The sequence below is a fragment of the Grus americana genome, chromosome 1 (assembly GCF_028858705.1).
Source record: "Grus americana isolate bGruAme1 chromosome 1, bGruAme1.mat, whole genome shotgun sequence".
Taxonomy (NCBI): Eukaryota; Metazoa; Chordata; class Aves; order Gruiformes; family Gruidae; genus Grus; species Grus americana.
This window is the reverse complement of record NC_072852.1, coordinates 17,826,610-17,841,778: the sequence shown is the minus strand read 5'-3', so window position 1 is coordinate 17,841,778 and position 15,169 is coordinate 17,826,610. Positions and strand designations below refer to the sequence as shown.

General features: G+C 41.3%; 1 protein-coding gene across 3 annotated transcripts in view; it reads left to right on the top strand.

Moving 5' to 3' along the window:
• The first annotated feature begins 7,764 nt into the window (after positions 1-7,764).
• Positions 7,765-15,169, top strand: part of CERK (ceramide kinase) — a 47,539-nt gene continuing 40,134 nt past the window's right edge. Inside the window, exons 1-3 of one of the 3 annotated variants that reach the window (XM_054849598.1) lie at positions 8,312-8,443; positions 9,731-10,608; positions 12,016-12,101. In XM_054849598.1, coding sequence (XP_054705573.1) covers positions 12,077-12,101 — 25 coding nt within the window. In that variant the 5' untranslated portion in view covers positions 8,312-8,443; positions 9,731-10,608; positions 12,016-12,076. Of the gene's footprint in view, positions 8,444-9,730; positions 10,609-11,998; positions 12,102-15,169 lie in introns of those variants that run through there. The other 2 variants (XM_054849589.1, XM_054849608.1) reach the window with 2 other exon arrangements.

The window sequence follows — 15,169 nt, the reverse complement described above, 5'->3', positions numbered from 1 at the left end:
TTAATTAAAGCAATTTCAAGGAGACATTTAAAGATAAAACTCCTTTCCTCCTTCTACCTTAAATCCACAAATGTAACTTTAAGAGAATCTACAACCAGAATCTTTGTCTTTGCAAACATAGATGTTATTAAGATACGAATTTATGCACCTGTGAAATTTTCAATTATATAATGAATCAATACCAAGACTGATGAGACCACGTCCAAAGAGTGATAAGATTGAGAAAACCTTTTTTTAAGTATTATTTCATTTACTCTTATATTTTCTGAATTAAATTTGTTCTGATAAAGGTATTGTGTAGGTTTGCATTTTTCTGCTGAAACTGAAATGGTGGGATAGTTTGAATGAAAATATGAAACTATAAATCTTTTGTATAAATCATGAATTTTTCAACATGGACTTTCAGGAAAGACGAGTCTGTGATCTAATGCTACTTGTCTTCAAAATGACAGTATTCACAAGAAAGAGAGAGTTTAAAGCGTCAAATTTTTTTAGTTTAGCCAAATATCTTTTCCTTTCTGAGCATCCTTCTTCCTCATATAGTAACTCTGATCTTGTGAATAGTGGCTATGTCTTAGAACATCTCTTGGTCTTCTAAGAAGATGGACTTCAAGATCCATCTTTAAGTGCAAGTATTCATAGTCTCGTAGAGGTACTGAAGAAAGTATGAGCTTGTGAATATCAGGTCAAAAGTAGATGTATTCCAAGAAGACTGGTGTGAATGTTTGTGGTTTAGGGTACATTTGATAGGTGATAAGTTCCCAAGGACAAAAATTGATTAAGGTGTTGAAGAACAACAGAGGGGAGCAGAAGGACTTCTCGGTAACTGGTGATTAGGCATTTCACTCGCTTCTGAGTGAGCTCAATCTACCTGTGATCACATGCATGATTACCTTTTTAGTAATAAGAAAAAATAATTGAAAATTATTTAAAATAATAATATAAATTAGGTTTATGTTTCATCTGATTCAGGATGTATCAGCTAGAGTTTTAATTGTGGCAGCTATACAGAGTCAAAAACTTTTTTAAAGGCTGTATATTCTTCACATATACATTCTGATTTCTGTGTTGTTTATGGTTTTTCAAATTATTAACATTGGGAGGCTACTGATATGTCCAATGATGCTTGGAAATGAAGAAGTGGTTTGAGTTTCTTGGATGACATTGCTGTTCAGATAATATTTTATTTTATTTTATTTTATTTTATTTTATTTTATTTTATTTTATTTTATTTTATTTTATATGATAAAGACCATAGGTGGTGCTTACAGAGATGCTTCCATGGTTGTCTAAGTACTAGGTACTTTACCTGTTTTTATGTGCTAGGTTAATTAGTCCAACTAAGCATATCTTAGGTAATAGTTGGTCTGGAGTGTCATGATAAATAATGAGGTTGTGCTTCTCATATGTGCTTATTTCCTTGTGTTGATACTCTGATTATCTCTATTTTATTACTTCCTGTGTTGTTAGTAAGGATATCCGGAACTGAAGGAAGTAAATTGTATTTTTCCAGTGTAAAGGTTTCTATACTGAGATGATTGTTTTATTTTCAAATTATTTCATTAGTTGATTAAGTCTTATAAATATACTCTCCAGATTTTCCTCTTCTCTTTCAGAGAAATGTGCTGCTGGTTTGGTTTACATTCTCTTTGGAAAGGGAGTGTTTCTACTGAAGCCATAGTCTGTGTGATTTTTTCCCCCTGTGCTTTCCTGTTCTTTTACCTGCAGTGTTGGTTAGCAGTTTTACAGTCTGTTCTTCTAAAAGTAGCATAAAAATATGTCTCTCCATCTTAAATGGAAGAATAATCTTACTTCATTCTTTAGTTTATGAAGGCCACACTGTCTGGTATAAGCTAGAACAGCCCTGATATAGATTAGAGCCCTGCCTGCTGAAGCAGAACATTTAGAGAAGCACTCTGGGAATAAAAGGTCCAGTTAAAATGGCTCAACTTAGAGGTCTAAAAATGAGTTAGGAGAAAAAAGCGTTGCTTTGGTGATAGTAGGAATTTTTATACTAACAATGCTTTCATCCTGAATCTCTTCTATGGCATTGATTGGAATTTGTCAATAGGGTCATGCTGGTGGCACGCACATGCCCTGTAATTGTGTAAAAAACCCTCCAGGCAGTTAGAAACCACCAAAAAATCTTACTGTTCTTATACTCAGTAAGTATAAGAGTTAGTATATGTGATGGAGGCTACTATTGAACATGATACATAGTTTGGTAATAGTGTCATAGCTGAACGATAAAAAATTGTCTGCCTACCCAGAGTTACCATCTCTTCGAGCTCTTCTTGAGAACTGGTCCATACGCATGGTTTTGCATAAAGCACCGGCGCGCTCCAGGCAAGGTCTGCACAGGCCTGGTAAAGAGCTGTTTTTCTGCAGCTTTGAGGGACTGGAAATATCAGCAAAACATAGCCTGCAGAGAAAAATGTGCTCTTTTATTAGAACAACTGATGTAGTTGAGGGGTGGACAGAAGAGAGAAACTTTTGGGTGATACCAGCATTTTTTCAGTTTTGCCTCTTCGGTTACCCTCACCTACAAGCGCTGCAGGGAAGGACGTACTTTACCTTTTCAAGCATTCTCACCAGGGCAGAGCAAACATTTCTTATACACCCCCTTACACACCCTGTGCCACACAAGGCCATCAGGAAGATAACTGATCTCAGATTCCTGTATTGCTGTCTTAAAACAAGAAGGAAGATCAGTAATTCCTGGCCTTTTCAACTAATTGCAACAATTTCTCAACATAAGACCAACGTTGCACACTGCCAGAGAGCATTACCATTCTGTCAGACAGGACACTTTTAATTTTGTTGTTTCTTAAAAGGATACAGTTGGATGAGAGGGGGGTCCCACAGCTCCTCAGGGACTCCAGTTGAGGCTAATAATTATAATAGGAACAAGGATCTAAACAAAGAAATATAAATCTGTGTTTATCTGTAGGTAGGAGCCACAGCTATAACAGCTTGAAACAAATCACATTTAGTATTTTTCACAGCAATAGGTAGTTCATGCAGTGAATATGGAGGTAGGTTGGAGCTTTGGAAGAAAAGAAGGATTCTGTAAACTTCTATTGTTCAGGAACAGTACGCAGCATTTCGCTGAACAAGAAAACAAAGTATCTTCTGGATCCATTCCCACACCCTCCAGTATGTCAACAACTTTCTCTCAATTACTTTTTGGCTCAAGTGAATAAAGGGCTGCAATCATCCTTTTTGACAAGCCTTTAAAACTGCTTTTTTCCAGATCATTTCCAATAATAACTGTAATTTAAACTTTTATGATAAAAGCATAGAAGTGCTTTAAAATAGTTCAGGTATTTTTCTGGAGAAGGTGATGTCATTCTTTCCATCAGCAGCAAGAATTTTCCACTCACGCTTTAGTCTTTGTTTGCTGATAAGTAGAAAAGGAATTACAATATTAGCCAGTATTGTGATATTTAAAATGAATTATTTTCCTCTGTTCTATTACCTTTGTTGGTTACTTTCCATTTTCCAAAAGTATTTCAATTGCCAGATTTGGCCTTTGGGTGTATTTATACTGTTCTAATGGGACCTGCGTGTGTGTACTTGAGAACAGAATTTGATTCATGTGTAAGTACTGTGATTTGCCTGTGATGCACTGAGATAAAAATTTTTTATAATTCCCAAGCAGCTGTCTAAAAACTTTCTTGGGGCATTTTCTCTGTGGAAGAAAAGAAACATTTAGTACTCATCAATGGGGAGTAAAAAATATGCAAAGCAAAAACTTGTTATTGGTTTTGGTTCCAGTTTTAAATTCCTGAGCAATGAGATTAAACTTTCCATTCTGTACTGGCTGTCATTTGGACAAGACCATGGCTGGCTCTCTCATACATGTTCAAGGGACATATTAGCAACATCTTCACTGATCTTCAACTTTCTTCTCTTCCCTCAGTGGAACTGAGCACCATTGCAGATGTTGCTTGGGACATGGAGGAGTCCTTGATCCTGGAGCCATTTCCCTGGGAGCACAGGGCAGAGCAGCTGAACTCCATCACAGGTCTGTGACAAGCTGTGTTTTCCAGAGTTCTTGGTAAAAATCTGTGATTCCCTCTTACATGCAACACAGAACTGAGTGGGGAAAATATGGTGGAATATGAGTCGTCTTTGGTCTCTGGCACACTTCTGTGGGTATTATGCAGCTTTCACTTTGGTGAAGATATTTTACATTTTTTCACTTCAGCCTCACTCTCTCAGATAAGGTTGGATACACGGTATTTTCTACTTCTGCCAAGGTACTACAAGGGCATGCTTGATTTTCACTGCAGAACAAATTAGTTGCAGGGTCCTTATGAAGAAGTACACCTCCAAAAGATTTGGGAGAGAGATAACTCAAGTTTGTAATGATTTAAATAAATATTTTTGTAATGCAGGTCATGCAGAATAATAACTGTCTTGTTCCTGTTGACTAAAAAGATGTACTTGCTTAGAAGCGCTTCTTAATTGATTGCCTATATTATCATGTAATGATTCTGTTCATAGGATCAACATAAAGTTGATAGGAGTAAGTACTTTTTATAGACATTATAGACTCATAGAATGGTTTGGGTTGGAAGGGACCTTTAAAGATCGTCTAGTCCAACACCCCTGCCATGGTGTGCTGGTTTTGGCTGGCATAGAGTTAATTTTCTTTTGCTTTACTTATTAAACTGTCATTATCTCAACCCATGGGTTTTCTCACTTTTACCCTTCTGATTCTCTTCCCCATCCTGCCATGGGGGGAATGAGCGAGCGGCTGCATGGGTCTTAGTTGCTGGCTGGGGTTAAACGACAACACGTGGGCAGGGACATCTTCCACTAAACCAGGTTGCCCAAAGCCCCATCCAGCCTGGCCTTGAACACTTCCAGGGAGGGGGGCATCCACAGCTTCTCTGGGCAGCCTGTTCCAGTGCCTCACCACCCTCATTGTAAAATATGTCTTCCTTATGTCCAATCTAAATTACCCTCTTTTAGTTTAAACCCGTTACTCCTTGTCCTGTCGCTATAGGCCCTACTAAAAAGTCTGTCCCCATTTTTATAAGTCCCCTTTAGGTACTGGAAGGCTGCTCTAAGGTCTCCCTGGAGCCTTCTCTTCTCCAGGCTGAACAACCCCAACTGTCTCAGCCTGTCTTCACAGGAGACGTGCTCCAGCCCTCTGATCATCTTCGTGGCCTCCTCTGGACTCCCTCCAACAGCTCCATGTCCTTCTTGTACTGGGCACCCCAGAGCTGGATGCAGTACTCCAGGTGGGGTATCACAAGAGCAGAGCAGAGAGGAAGAATCTCCTCCCTGGACCTGCTGATCATGCTGGTTTTGATGCAGCCCAGGATACATTTGGCTTTCTGTGCTGTGAGCGCACATTGCCAGCTCATGTCCAATTGTTTATCAATCAACATGCTCAAGTCCTTCTCCTCAGGTCTGCTGTCAATCCATTCATCCCCCAGCCTGTACTGATACTGGTGATTGCCCCGACCCATGTACAGGACCTTCCACTTGGCCTTGTTGAACCTCATGAGGTTTGCATGGTCCCACTCCTCCAGCATGTGAAGGTCCCTCCAGATGGCATCCCTTCCCTCAAGAGTATCAACTGCAGCATTTGGCTTGGTGTCACTTGAGACGAATGACCTAGTATAAAATCAGACACAGGGGAGAGAAAGGTGGCTTTAAAAGTTTTGTTGTTTGCTAGATAGGTAATAAATGGGTCATAGAGATAAACCTTTTAAGTTGTGTTACCTTCCTGCATTTGCCATTGTGAATTGTACTTGTTATGCAATGTATTATTGTTCCCAAGTTAACTACAATTGCAACCCTTCCTGTGGCCTCTGTGGACCTGTGAACAAAGTCAGGTGCTTTTACAACCGTGCCATTTCTCAGGGTGGAGTCCTGTGATTAGCTGCCTTTACTACCAAGATTTTAGGCTATAAATCTGCAGTTTACTGGCATTGCTCATCTGCAGTTCTGTCCCCTCAGTAGTAATTAAAGGTGTATGTAATAAGCAGTAAAACAATAATTGGCATGTGTTTGCTTTAGCCTACCAAGTCAGTCCTCCTTTAGAAATTCTTTCTCTGTTAGAGTCAGGGAAGGAAATCATGAAGTACTAAAACTGATTGAAAAAAATGTTGTGTTGGCTCAAATTTGACCTTTGCTTTCTAGGGACAGAAGCACGTGTTGGTGTTCAAGGGACAGAGCAGACCAAACACAGCGCTTGTATGAATTCCTGCAAGACATTCCTGTAGTGGCATGGAGGATCCCAAATCATAGTCCAAAACACTGGTACGCTAAAATGGTATGCAAGGAAGAAATAAGTGGCTTCTCCTTATCTAAACAAGTAAGAAATGTGGATGAGGAATGCCATTCTTGCTAGTGGTGCTAGTACACCTCTGTAGGCTTCTAATGGACCAGAGAATATTTTATCAATTCTGTGTTTTACAACTGAAGGCTTTAGCCTTAGCTAAGCCAACAAGAGTTGTCAAATTAATAAGAATAAAAGGAAATAATCATAGGCAAGAGTGGTAAAAAGAATGAACTTTTTCCTTCTTCTGCTAGCATGGATCACAGCCTAAGAATATTGATTCAGGTGACTGTAGACTATAAAAGATTAGATCTAATTTGCCCAGCGGAGAAATGATAAATAAGTACTCCTGTGTAATATTTTTAAGAATACAGCTTTATATTAGTGATCCATTAGCTCCTGGAGCATCTCTGAGGGGGCCAACAGCAAAAGCCTCTGTTGCATTGTGAGTGTCGGCATTAGGCTGTGGTTTCCACGCAGCTGCTCCGGCTTGCATAAGTGGTTACAAATAATGGAAATTAAATGTGCTAGATATGGTACGACCCGAAACAAAAAGGACGTTCCTGGCCCAGGGATCTTACTATCCAAGTGTAAGAGGGATGATAACAGATGATGCAGCTGGCAAAATACAAAGAACCAGTGAGACGATAATGACTGCTCAGCAGTGGATTTGGCAGACTAATTTTCACAACAGACTTTCACAACAAGCTAACTTTATTTTAAACCTCAATATATAGAACTTTATGGGTGTTTATGAGGGGAAGGATTCTGAAATGTAGAGGGAAATACAACTGACAGAAACAAAGTGTTCCTTGAAATTGTGAAAGTGTGGCATGTCTAGGTATTTTCCACAATGAAGGTGGCAACATCATGTTTTTCAAGGCCAGAGGGAAAGACGTTGCAATAATCGAGACAGATGACAAGTATTCATGGCACAGGAAGACTATGTTGAACACATAACTTGGATGGCAGTGCCTAGCCCATTTGTTTTCAGAAAATGAAAAGTGAGCACATTGCAAGGTTCAGAGCAGAGCTCCAGTGCAGCAATTTCTCAGCCCTGTGCTCGCCATGAGCAAAGCCAGCTGGAGTGTCTGCATCACCCCCATGAAGCAGAGAGCTGGCCCCAGGGCTGGGCCCACTAAGAACAGACCAGTGACATTTTTCTCTAACGTCTACAGGAAATATTCAGAACCAGTAGGTTTGGAGTAAGGTCAGAGGCAGAGCAACTGTGTCTCAGCCTGGCCTGTGTTTTGGGTAGGATGCTGATGGTTATAGCCATAAGGTTCAGGAACACCATGGAGGATCTGAAAGGCAGCAAAGCATTAGGAGTTTAATCATAGTGAATTATTGTCAACATCTCTAAGGCAAACCCTATATATACATATTATGGAAAAGAAGGCAAGGTTAGATCGAGAGGTTTGTGGTACCAAGTGTTTGTGGTTGACGCACTCATTACATTTCACGGTCCTGGTAAGGGAAGAGTTCATCGTCACTTCATCCTCCCGCAAGAAGCACGAGAAGGATGCGCACACGTAACGGTGCAAGCCCCAGTTTCTCCGCGCGGAGCCATGCCCGCGTGTGGCGTCTCCCCCGCGCTGGCGGTTCCCGGGGCCCCGGCTGGCCCAGCCGCCGCCGCGGGTCGCAGAGCACGTGGCTCTCGCCAGCGGGGTGAGGAGACAAAGCGGGCCGGGGCGGGCGGGCTCTCTGCCGCCTCTGCGCCCCGGAGCCCCGCGCACCCTGCCCGCGGAGGGCCAGCGAGCCGCGGCCCGGCCTCGCTACCCCGGGCTGCCCCGGGCTGCCCCGGCCCCAGCCGCGCCCCACCCCGCGGAGCCGCAGGCCCCGCCCCGGCGGCGATGGCGTAGGCGCTGACGCCCCGCCCGGGGGGCAGGCCGGCTAGCGGCGGGCCAGGGGCGCCGTTACTTGCCGGGCTCTCCCCTCGGCGGCTGCTCGGTCTGCTGGGCCATGCGGTAGCGGGCTGCGGCGGGCCTGGGCTCTCGGCGGCCATGGAGCAGCTCCTGGGCGGCTGGCGGCCCCGGCTGGTTTCCTTGCTGGTGCTGGGGCACCGCTCCTGGGAGGTCACCTTAGACGAGGAGCGGGGGCGGCTGGCCTGGCGCGACTCCCGCCCGCTGCGCCGCGGCGGCAGCGGTGAGTGGAGCGGCGGGCCGGGCCGCGGCGGGAGGGCGGGCGTTAGCGCACCTGCCGCGGCCTCGCGGCGGGCCGGGGCCGCCTGAGGGGCCGCCTCTCCTCCGCGGCGGGGGATGGGCGTTCGCCACGGCCCTGGCGGCGTGGGGCAGCGCGCAGGGCGGCTTCGGGCACGGGTGTCGGCGGGGACGGCCTGCGGTTGTTGTCGACTCAGAGCACGTTGAGCATTCGGTATTCTGTCGGCGCTGAGTATTTCCTGTAGTTGGGCGCCGTTTCGCCCCGCAGAGGAAGGGCGGCAGTCGGCGTCACCCGGTGTCCGCAGCAGCGGTCGCCTCTGGGGTTCGGAGTCCGATGGTGAAAGACGGATGGTGGTTTCATCACACGCGGGCCCGGGCCGGGCAGTGCCGGGGTACCGGGCAGCGGGGGAGGTGAAGCCGAGGGCGAAGCGGTGGCCGGAGTGTCACCGGCAGACAGCCGGCGGTGCTGAACGTGTGAGCCGGTTAATCGCCTTGTGCGTTTGCAAACAAAGCTGAAAGCTCCTCAGGATGAGCCGCAGGCGCTGCGTGCGGCTGCAGCAAGTTCCGCGCTTCGCGGAGAAGGCAATTTAAGCATCTGCTCTGAGAGTGTGCTCTGGTGACAAAGGGAGGAAACCCGTCCCTGCAGCTGGACGAGGGAAGCACAGATTTGTTTAGCTGAACCCCATTGTTTCTTGCACTGTTAGTAGGTAGCAGCATGTAGTCTGCAATGTTGTAGTTAAATTCATCACAGCAGGACATAATTGACTTACAGAACTTTAAGCCGAACTTTTTTTTTTTTTTTTTTTAGTTATATGGCTTATTTGTGGTTAAAAACACTTTCATACTAAGGCAGTGTTTCAGGCAATTATGGGTTTTTTTGGTTTTTAAGCTCTTTACTTTCTAAAAGACTCCACAGAAATTTTCAAAGAAAGTTTAACTTTTGTGAGTTAGGGTTTTGGAAATATTTAATGTAGGCTAATAGTTTGTAATGGGGTAACAAAGCTATTTATAGTTTCCCTTTTGTGCAATTAGAATAGTGCCAACTTAGAAAATCACAAGTGTGAGAGGTTACTGCTGAAAATACCGGACAACATTTCAGGAAAACTTCTGAAAATGTCTGTACACACAGCATATCAAGCTTTCTACTACAGTTTAGGTGGTATTTTATCAGATTCTTTGACCTTGGGGTTTTTATATAGTAATTATTTCCAATATAGCCCTATTAGCATGGTACGTAAACGTCTGAAAATATGTAATGTCCGTCTTTTCACAGCAGCTGCTGTAGACTGGAGAACTGATGTCATCCTCATTTTAGAGGTTGGAGGAACTGAGACAGAGCAAAACTAATAACAGAAAGGTTTACTAGAAGTTTATCTGAGAAAGGTTTGAATGTAGATCTCTCCAGTCCCAGGCAAGTTTGCAAACTTGAATAGTTAAATTGTTCTTCCCTTCTTATCATGAACCTTTCTTAAATATTTTCCCGATTTTATCATAATATCTTATTGACCTGAGGCTTTTTGAAAAAAGGTGAGGGGAGAAGGGAGAAGGAGGCCTTAAAAAGTATTCTAATAATTTGATGTTGAAGTTTACGTAACTAAGAATTGGTCATGTTTGAAATACATCTCCTCTTATTCCTGATAACATAAAACCAGAGTTTGTTATCTTTCCCTTGCTGTTGGGTGAATGCAGTTTGACATAATCTAGTTTTTATCAGCAGTACTGCTGAAAAAAGTATTTGAAAATTCCTGAACTTACTTCAGATGTGCAGCTAAATGAACTTAAGACTTTGAAGACAAGTTAGTTCTTTAATACTGCCTAGCTTAATATATTGGTGTGAAAAAGAAGCTGTATACTTTTCAAAATGAAATGTGTCTAGAGAAAGGTATCTGGAATATATTTAAAATGTAAAGTTTCAAAGCTTTTTGAGACAGTCATTCCCACTAGGTAAATTAGCCCCTGCTTTGGGGAGAATTTTGTTGCGTTGTGTAAAATCCTTCTAAAAATGCCTTTTCAAAGTTACCAGTTCAATAATCTGTAGGCTAGAGCAAGTTCTATGGGAACTCCCTTCTACTGTGTGATGACTTCCTTTAGACCATGCAAGAGTGCCACAAAATCACACTTGCACTGTGAAGTTTACATCTGCTTACAGTGGTAAGTTTTTACGACTTTTTAAGTTGTAAGTTTTCTTGACTTACTCCTGGTGGGCCAAATCGAGTATGAACCTGTCTTGAAGTCTGTTCCAAGGTGGATCTCAAAATGCCAGGAATGGTGCAAGAAGAGCAGGACATAGTAAACTAGACGCTTTTTGAGGCAGTTTCTGAAGCAGTACCCAGTTGGATATTCCTTAGGAGGCAAGTCTGGTTACTGAGAGTGGCTGCTGTCCTGTAACAAGATTTTAGAAAATGTGACGTGGAATCAGAAGAGAAAAGGGCGGGTGGGAGAACAAAAAGAAATGCCTAAGTGTTCTGGAGCAAGGATATCATTTATGTAGAGAGCAATACAATAGATGATGTACCTCCTCCTCTTAACAGCCTGATTAATTCACATTGTTTCCTGCACTTGTGCTTTAATACCATCACAGTTTTACATTATTGCTGCCCTATTGTCTTTCAGCTTTTAAGACCTGGGATGGCTCATCATGTTCTCTACAATTGTTTTGGAAAATGAGCAGCATACATGACAGTATATAAGTAAACTTTATAATATGGGAGATGGTTAGTTAGAAGCCTGTAATTTCAGAGGAATTGCTTGACCAAGATTGGTATCTTTCTACCATTTAGCCTTTGACTATGTGACTACTGTGCATTATGCCTAAATACAGACTTAATTATGCAGTATAAAAGTGCTATATTTTTTGTTTAATAGGTAGCTATTACAGTGAAACAGCTGTCTTTAAACTGAAAAAAACTCAGGGCTGCTTATTTTCTGAGTATTTATTACTATCTTGCATTCAGCTACATAAGTACGAATGGTTTGGTATATATTTTGTCAGAGTTTTCAGACTTTGGCAGGTAAGGAACTAGAGCTATATTAGGTCTATTGTAGAAGTGTTGTAATATTTGCCTCTCCCTGTTGCATCCAAATTCAGGAACAAGTAGGAAACAACAGAGACTTTGTCCTGTTGTCCAGGAAAATACATTTTTTACGGAATATGGGGAGGTTCTTGTGTTTTCTCATCTTTGTACAACAATATTAAGATATATTTATTTAAAACCCATTCTGTCAAAATGCATTTTGTGAATAAAGTACTATTAATTCAGGAGAATTATTTTTAATACTATCATTGAAAAGATACCAACAATAACAAAAACATAAGATGTTTATTAAAGTCATGGTATATTTTTAAAACCTTAAATCCTAAACACTGTTTACTCGCCTTCCTACTGTTAGACCTTGTTTAACAGCATCACACGTTCAAGTTCTGTCCTCAGTGTAGCAATGGTCTTATTTCCCATTCTTTACTTTGTTAGACTTGTCTGAACTTAGAGGAAAAAGTTTTATCTGAAATTTTTCATGTGTTTCTGTGTTATTTTTAGCTATGCACCTTTTTTTTCCTAGGCATACCTTCATCTTCAAATATTCTGAAGAACATTATTTTTCAACCTTGTAACGCTTCACCATGAGATCTAGATCTGCGAACCTGGGTAGATCAATTGTTTTATTATTTTCTCATGTTGATGGCACAGTCAGGTTTTTCTCATGTAACACATGATAAAACTTTATGTACCAAATTTCATAGCAGATTCTATATTGTACATGTGTACTTACGAGTATTTTAGAAGTATTGGCTAAGATTGTATCATGCCTAGTACTACGGGATTACAAAGACAGAATGAGATTCTCTTGACATTTTTCTGTTTTTTTAATTGTAAAGTACAAGTATGAAGGGGGTGATCAGACTATGCACCGGACTGTATGTCTTTGCTCATTGTGTGCACTTTCTTTTAACTCTTCTATTTCTCCCTTCAGAATTCTCCTTTGACATGTCTTTTCCAGCTTCCCCCCCTAAACAACCACTTCAGGAAGCCTCAGTACTATTCTGATGTTGTGGGTTCTAAAGAATGCTCAGTTTGATAAACACAGTACCGAGACATCACAGGTGGGCCTGCATGGAAACAGGGTCTGTCCAGCACCTGTAGTGTGTTGGCACATCCTTAGCCAACGTCCTTTTTCATCAGTCGTTCCCAGTTGGCAATGGGCACGTGCAGAAATCTGAACCGTGTTTTTCTCTGGGCAGTTCCACTGGCTACATTGAACTGGTAGGATGTGGGGAGTAATAGCTCTAGAAGGCATTGTTATCTTACAGAAGACACATTCCAGAGTATATTATTCAAATATAGATACACACTATGTTAAACAGTACGTGTTTCTCAGCATACACCTATTTGGTGGTTTGGGTTTTGGTTGTTTTTTTTTTTTTTTCCCTTGAGGTGAAGTGCATCTTATTTCTTGCTTTACCGTTGAAATATTCATAGTTGAGTTGAAAAGATGTAATTTGGAAGTAAAAAAATAAATGGGAAAACATTCAATAGTATGATTTACATATGCAAATCAATCCAAGTTCAAATTGCTGTGATTTGATTCAAATTTAGATATATGATGTGAAGTAGCAACTGTGTGTCTGATCATAGTAGAAACTGATCTGTTGTCTATTGGTTTATGAAGTACATGAAGACTTACTTAAAGAAAAAGAAAAATAAAATTAAAAAAAAAAAAGCCAATTTCCTTACACGTGGCTGTATATTGTGAGATCATGGCCTTCGAATGTTTTTGTGACTCTTCCACAGTTTTGAATTAAGTCATTTAGTCATGATGCTTCCCTCCCCCCTCCCAGGATGTGAATTCTCTAATTCTGCTCTATATCCCTATCCACCATCTCTTATTCTAGTCTTTTAGACGCAGCTTTCTGTAGTGCATGATCAATATAATGCAAGGTACCTTCTGATAGAAAACATTCTTGTTTTCTTGCTTTTAGGTGAAGGCAAAGCTTAAACTTAGGGCAAGATAACTTACTGTTCATGTGGTCCATAACAGTAAATCAGTTTTCAAAGTGACTGAAAAAATACTTTTTCTTTAAATCTGCACCCCAGCTTTTTAGTTTTTAATATTTTTAAGTCAGAAGAGTATGCTAATAGTTTAAATTAATTCTGAGTGCCACTGCATCCGTGGGCCTGAGCTGAATTTTAAGAATAAACCAAATGCTGTGATGAGCGATGTTTTTATGCTTGTGCACATGTCTGTGTTGCTTTGAGCTAACACATTTCTAAGGGAGGAATTTGGCCTGTAGGATATCTAGCTGGCAGCGATGAAGAACAAATCTTGACTTGGGTTCTGAGTGAGTTTGCCTGTAAACTCGGGAAGTGTTCTGTGGGAGTGGCAGACAACGATATGCACCACAAAGCCTTTTTTAACACAGGAAAACACACTTCACAACTGCCAGCTATATTTTTCACAAAGGAAGCCTGCTGTTCGTTGTGCTTACCTTGGGTGTTTTTTGTCCCTCCCACTCGCTTAACGTGGGGAAAAGTAGTATGCATCTAACACAGTATTTTGCTGATTTGTCAGTTTGCACTTCAAGAAGAGTGTCTGTTAAGACTGTAATAGCACTGTGACCCAGAATGAGTGATGGCTGGCACAGCCGATGTGCTGGGAAGACTGTCACCTGTCACCTTGGTGTGTGGTGTTTGTTTCTTTAATATTTTTTTGCCATGCCCCTTTATCCAGCAGCTCTGGATGGACAACTCATTGTCTTTGGTGTGTCATATATGCTAGACATTGAACAAGATGAGACATGACAACATAAATGTGTGAAGATCTTTAAGCTTAAGAAAACGGATATGTAGTTCAGTATTTCTGAACTCAAAATTCAGTCTCTTGAATCTAGATGTGTACATTGAAAAAGTCATGGTACTTTTACTGAAGTTTTGTCTAGGAGCTGTTGTGTACTACTTGGCTGAATATATTGTACTGAGCCTAGTAAAACTGTTTGGTGTGGTCTGAGCCCATAGTTCAACTTTTTTCATTAATGTTGATGTAGTAGTAGACGTAACTACTAATTTTTTTTTTTGTTAATGTGGCAATAAGATTCTCCATGTTTTAGGAGAAACTTACAAAGGTGAAGGCCTTTGAGTGAACACCGTTATGCGAAATCAGTGAAAGAAATGGCTCATGATACTTGATGATAGGGTAAATGCTGCAAAAGTAGGGAAAGTACTATAATAAGTAAGTAGGGAAAGGACTATAATAAGTTTATATGTGAACCTTGTTGACCTTTCAAAAGAGGGCAGGATAGTCTGTCTATTTATTGTTATGGGGTGGGTTTTGGTGATTAAATGGCAGATGAGGGCATTGTGTTTACAGAAGCAGGATTGTGCTGCTTGTATTGAAGATCTCTGATTTCTTCACATTGGAAACTAATCTGTTCTGGGGAGAAGGGGGGAGAGTGGGAGTAAGTAGTTGATTTGCTTTCTGATTAAATGATAGAGTGTTTAACACTAAGTCGAATAGTGATAAAGTCATGTTTGGACTCACAGAAATTCTACAGCTTGGTTCAAACACAAATGCCTCTGCATCCAGGTTTGCTTTTATAAGCTGTACAGAATGTTCTGCATAACATGTTTGTATTTGAGACATGTTTGTATCTTTCTGACCCTCTGCGATTACTGTATTAGGTAGTGTGTTTTTTTGACTGCCTTATGATTGGAGTATATTA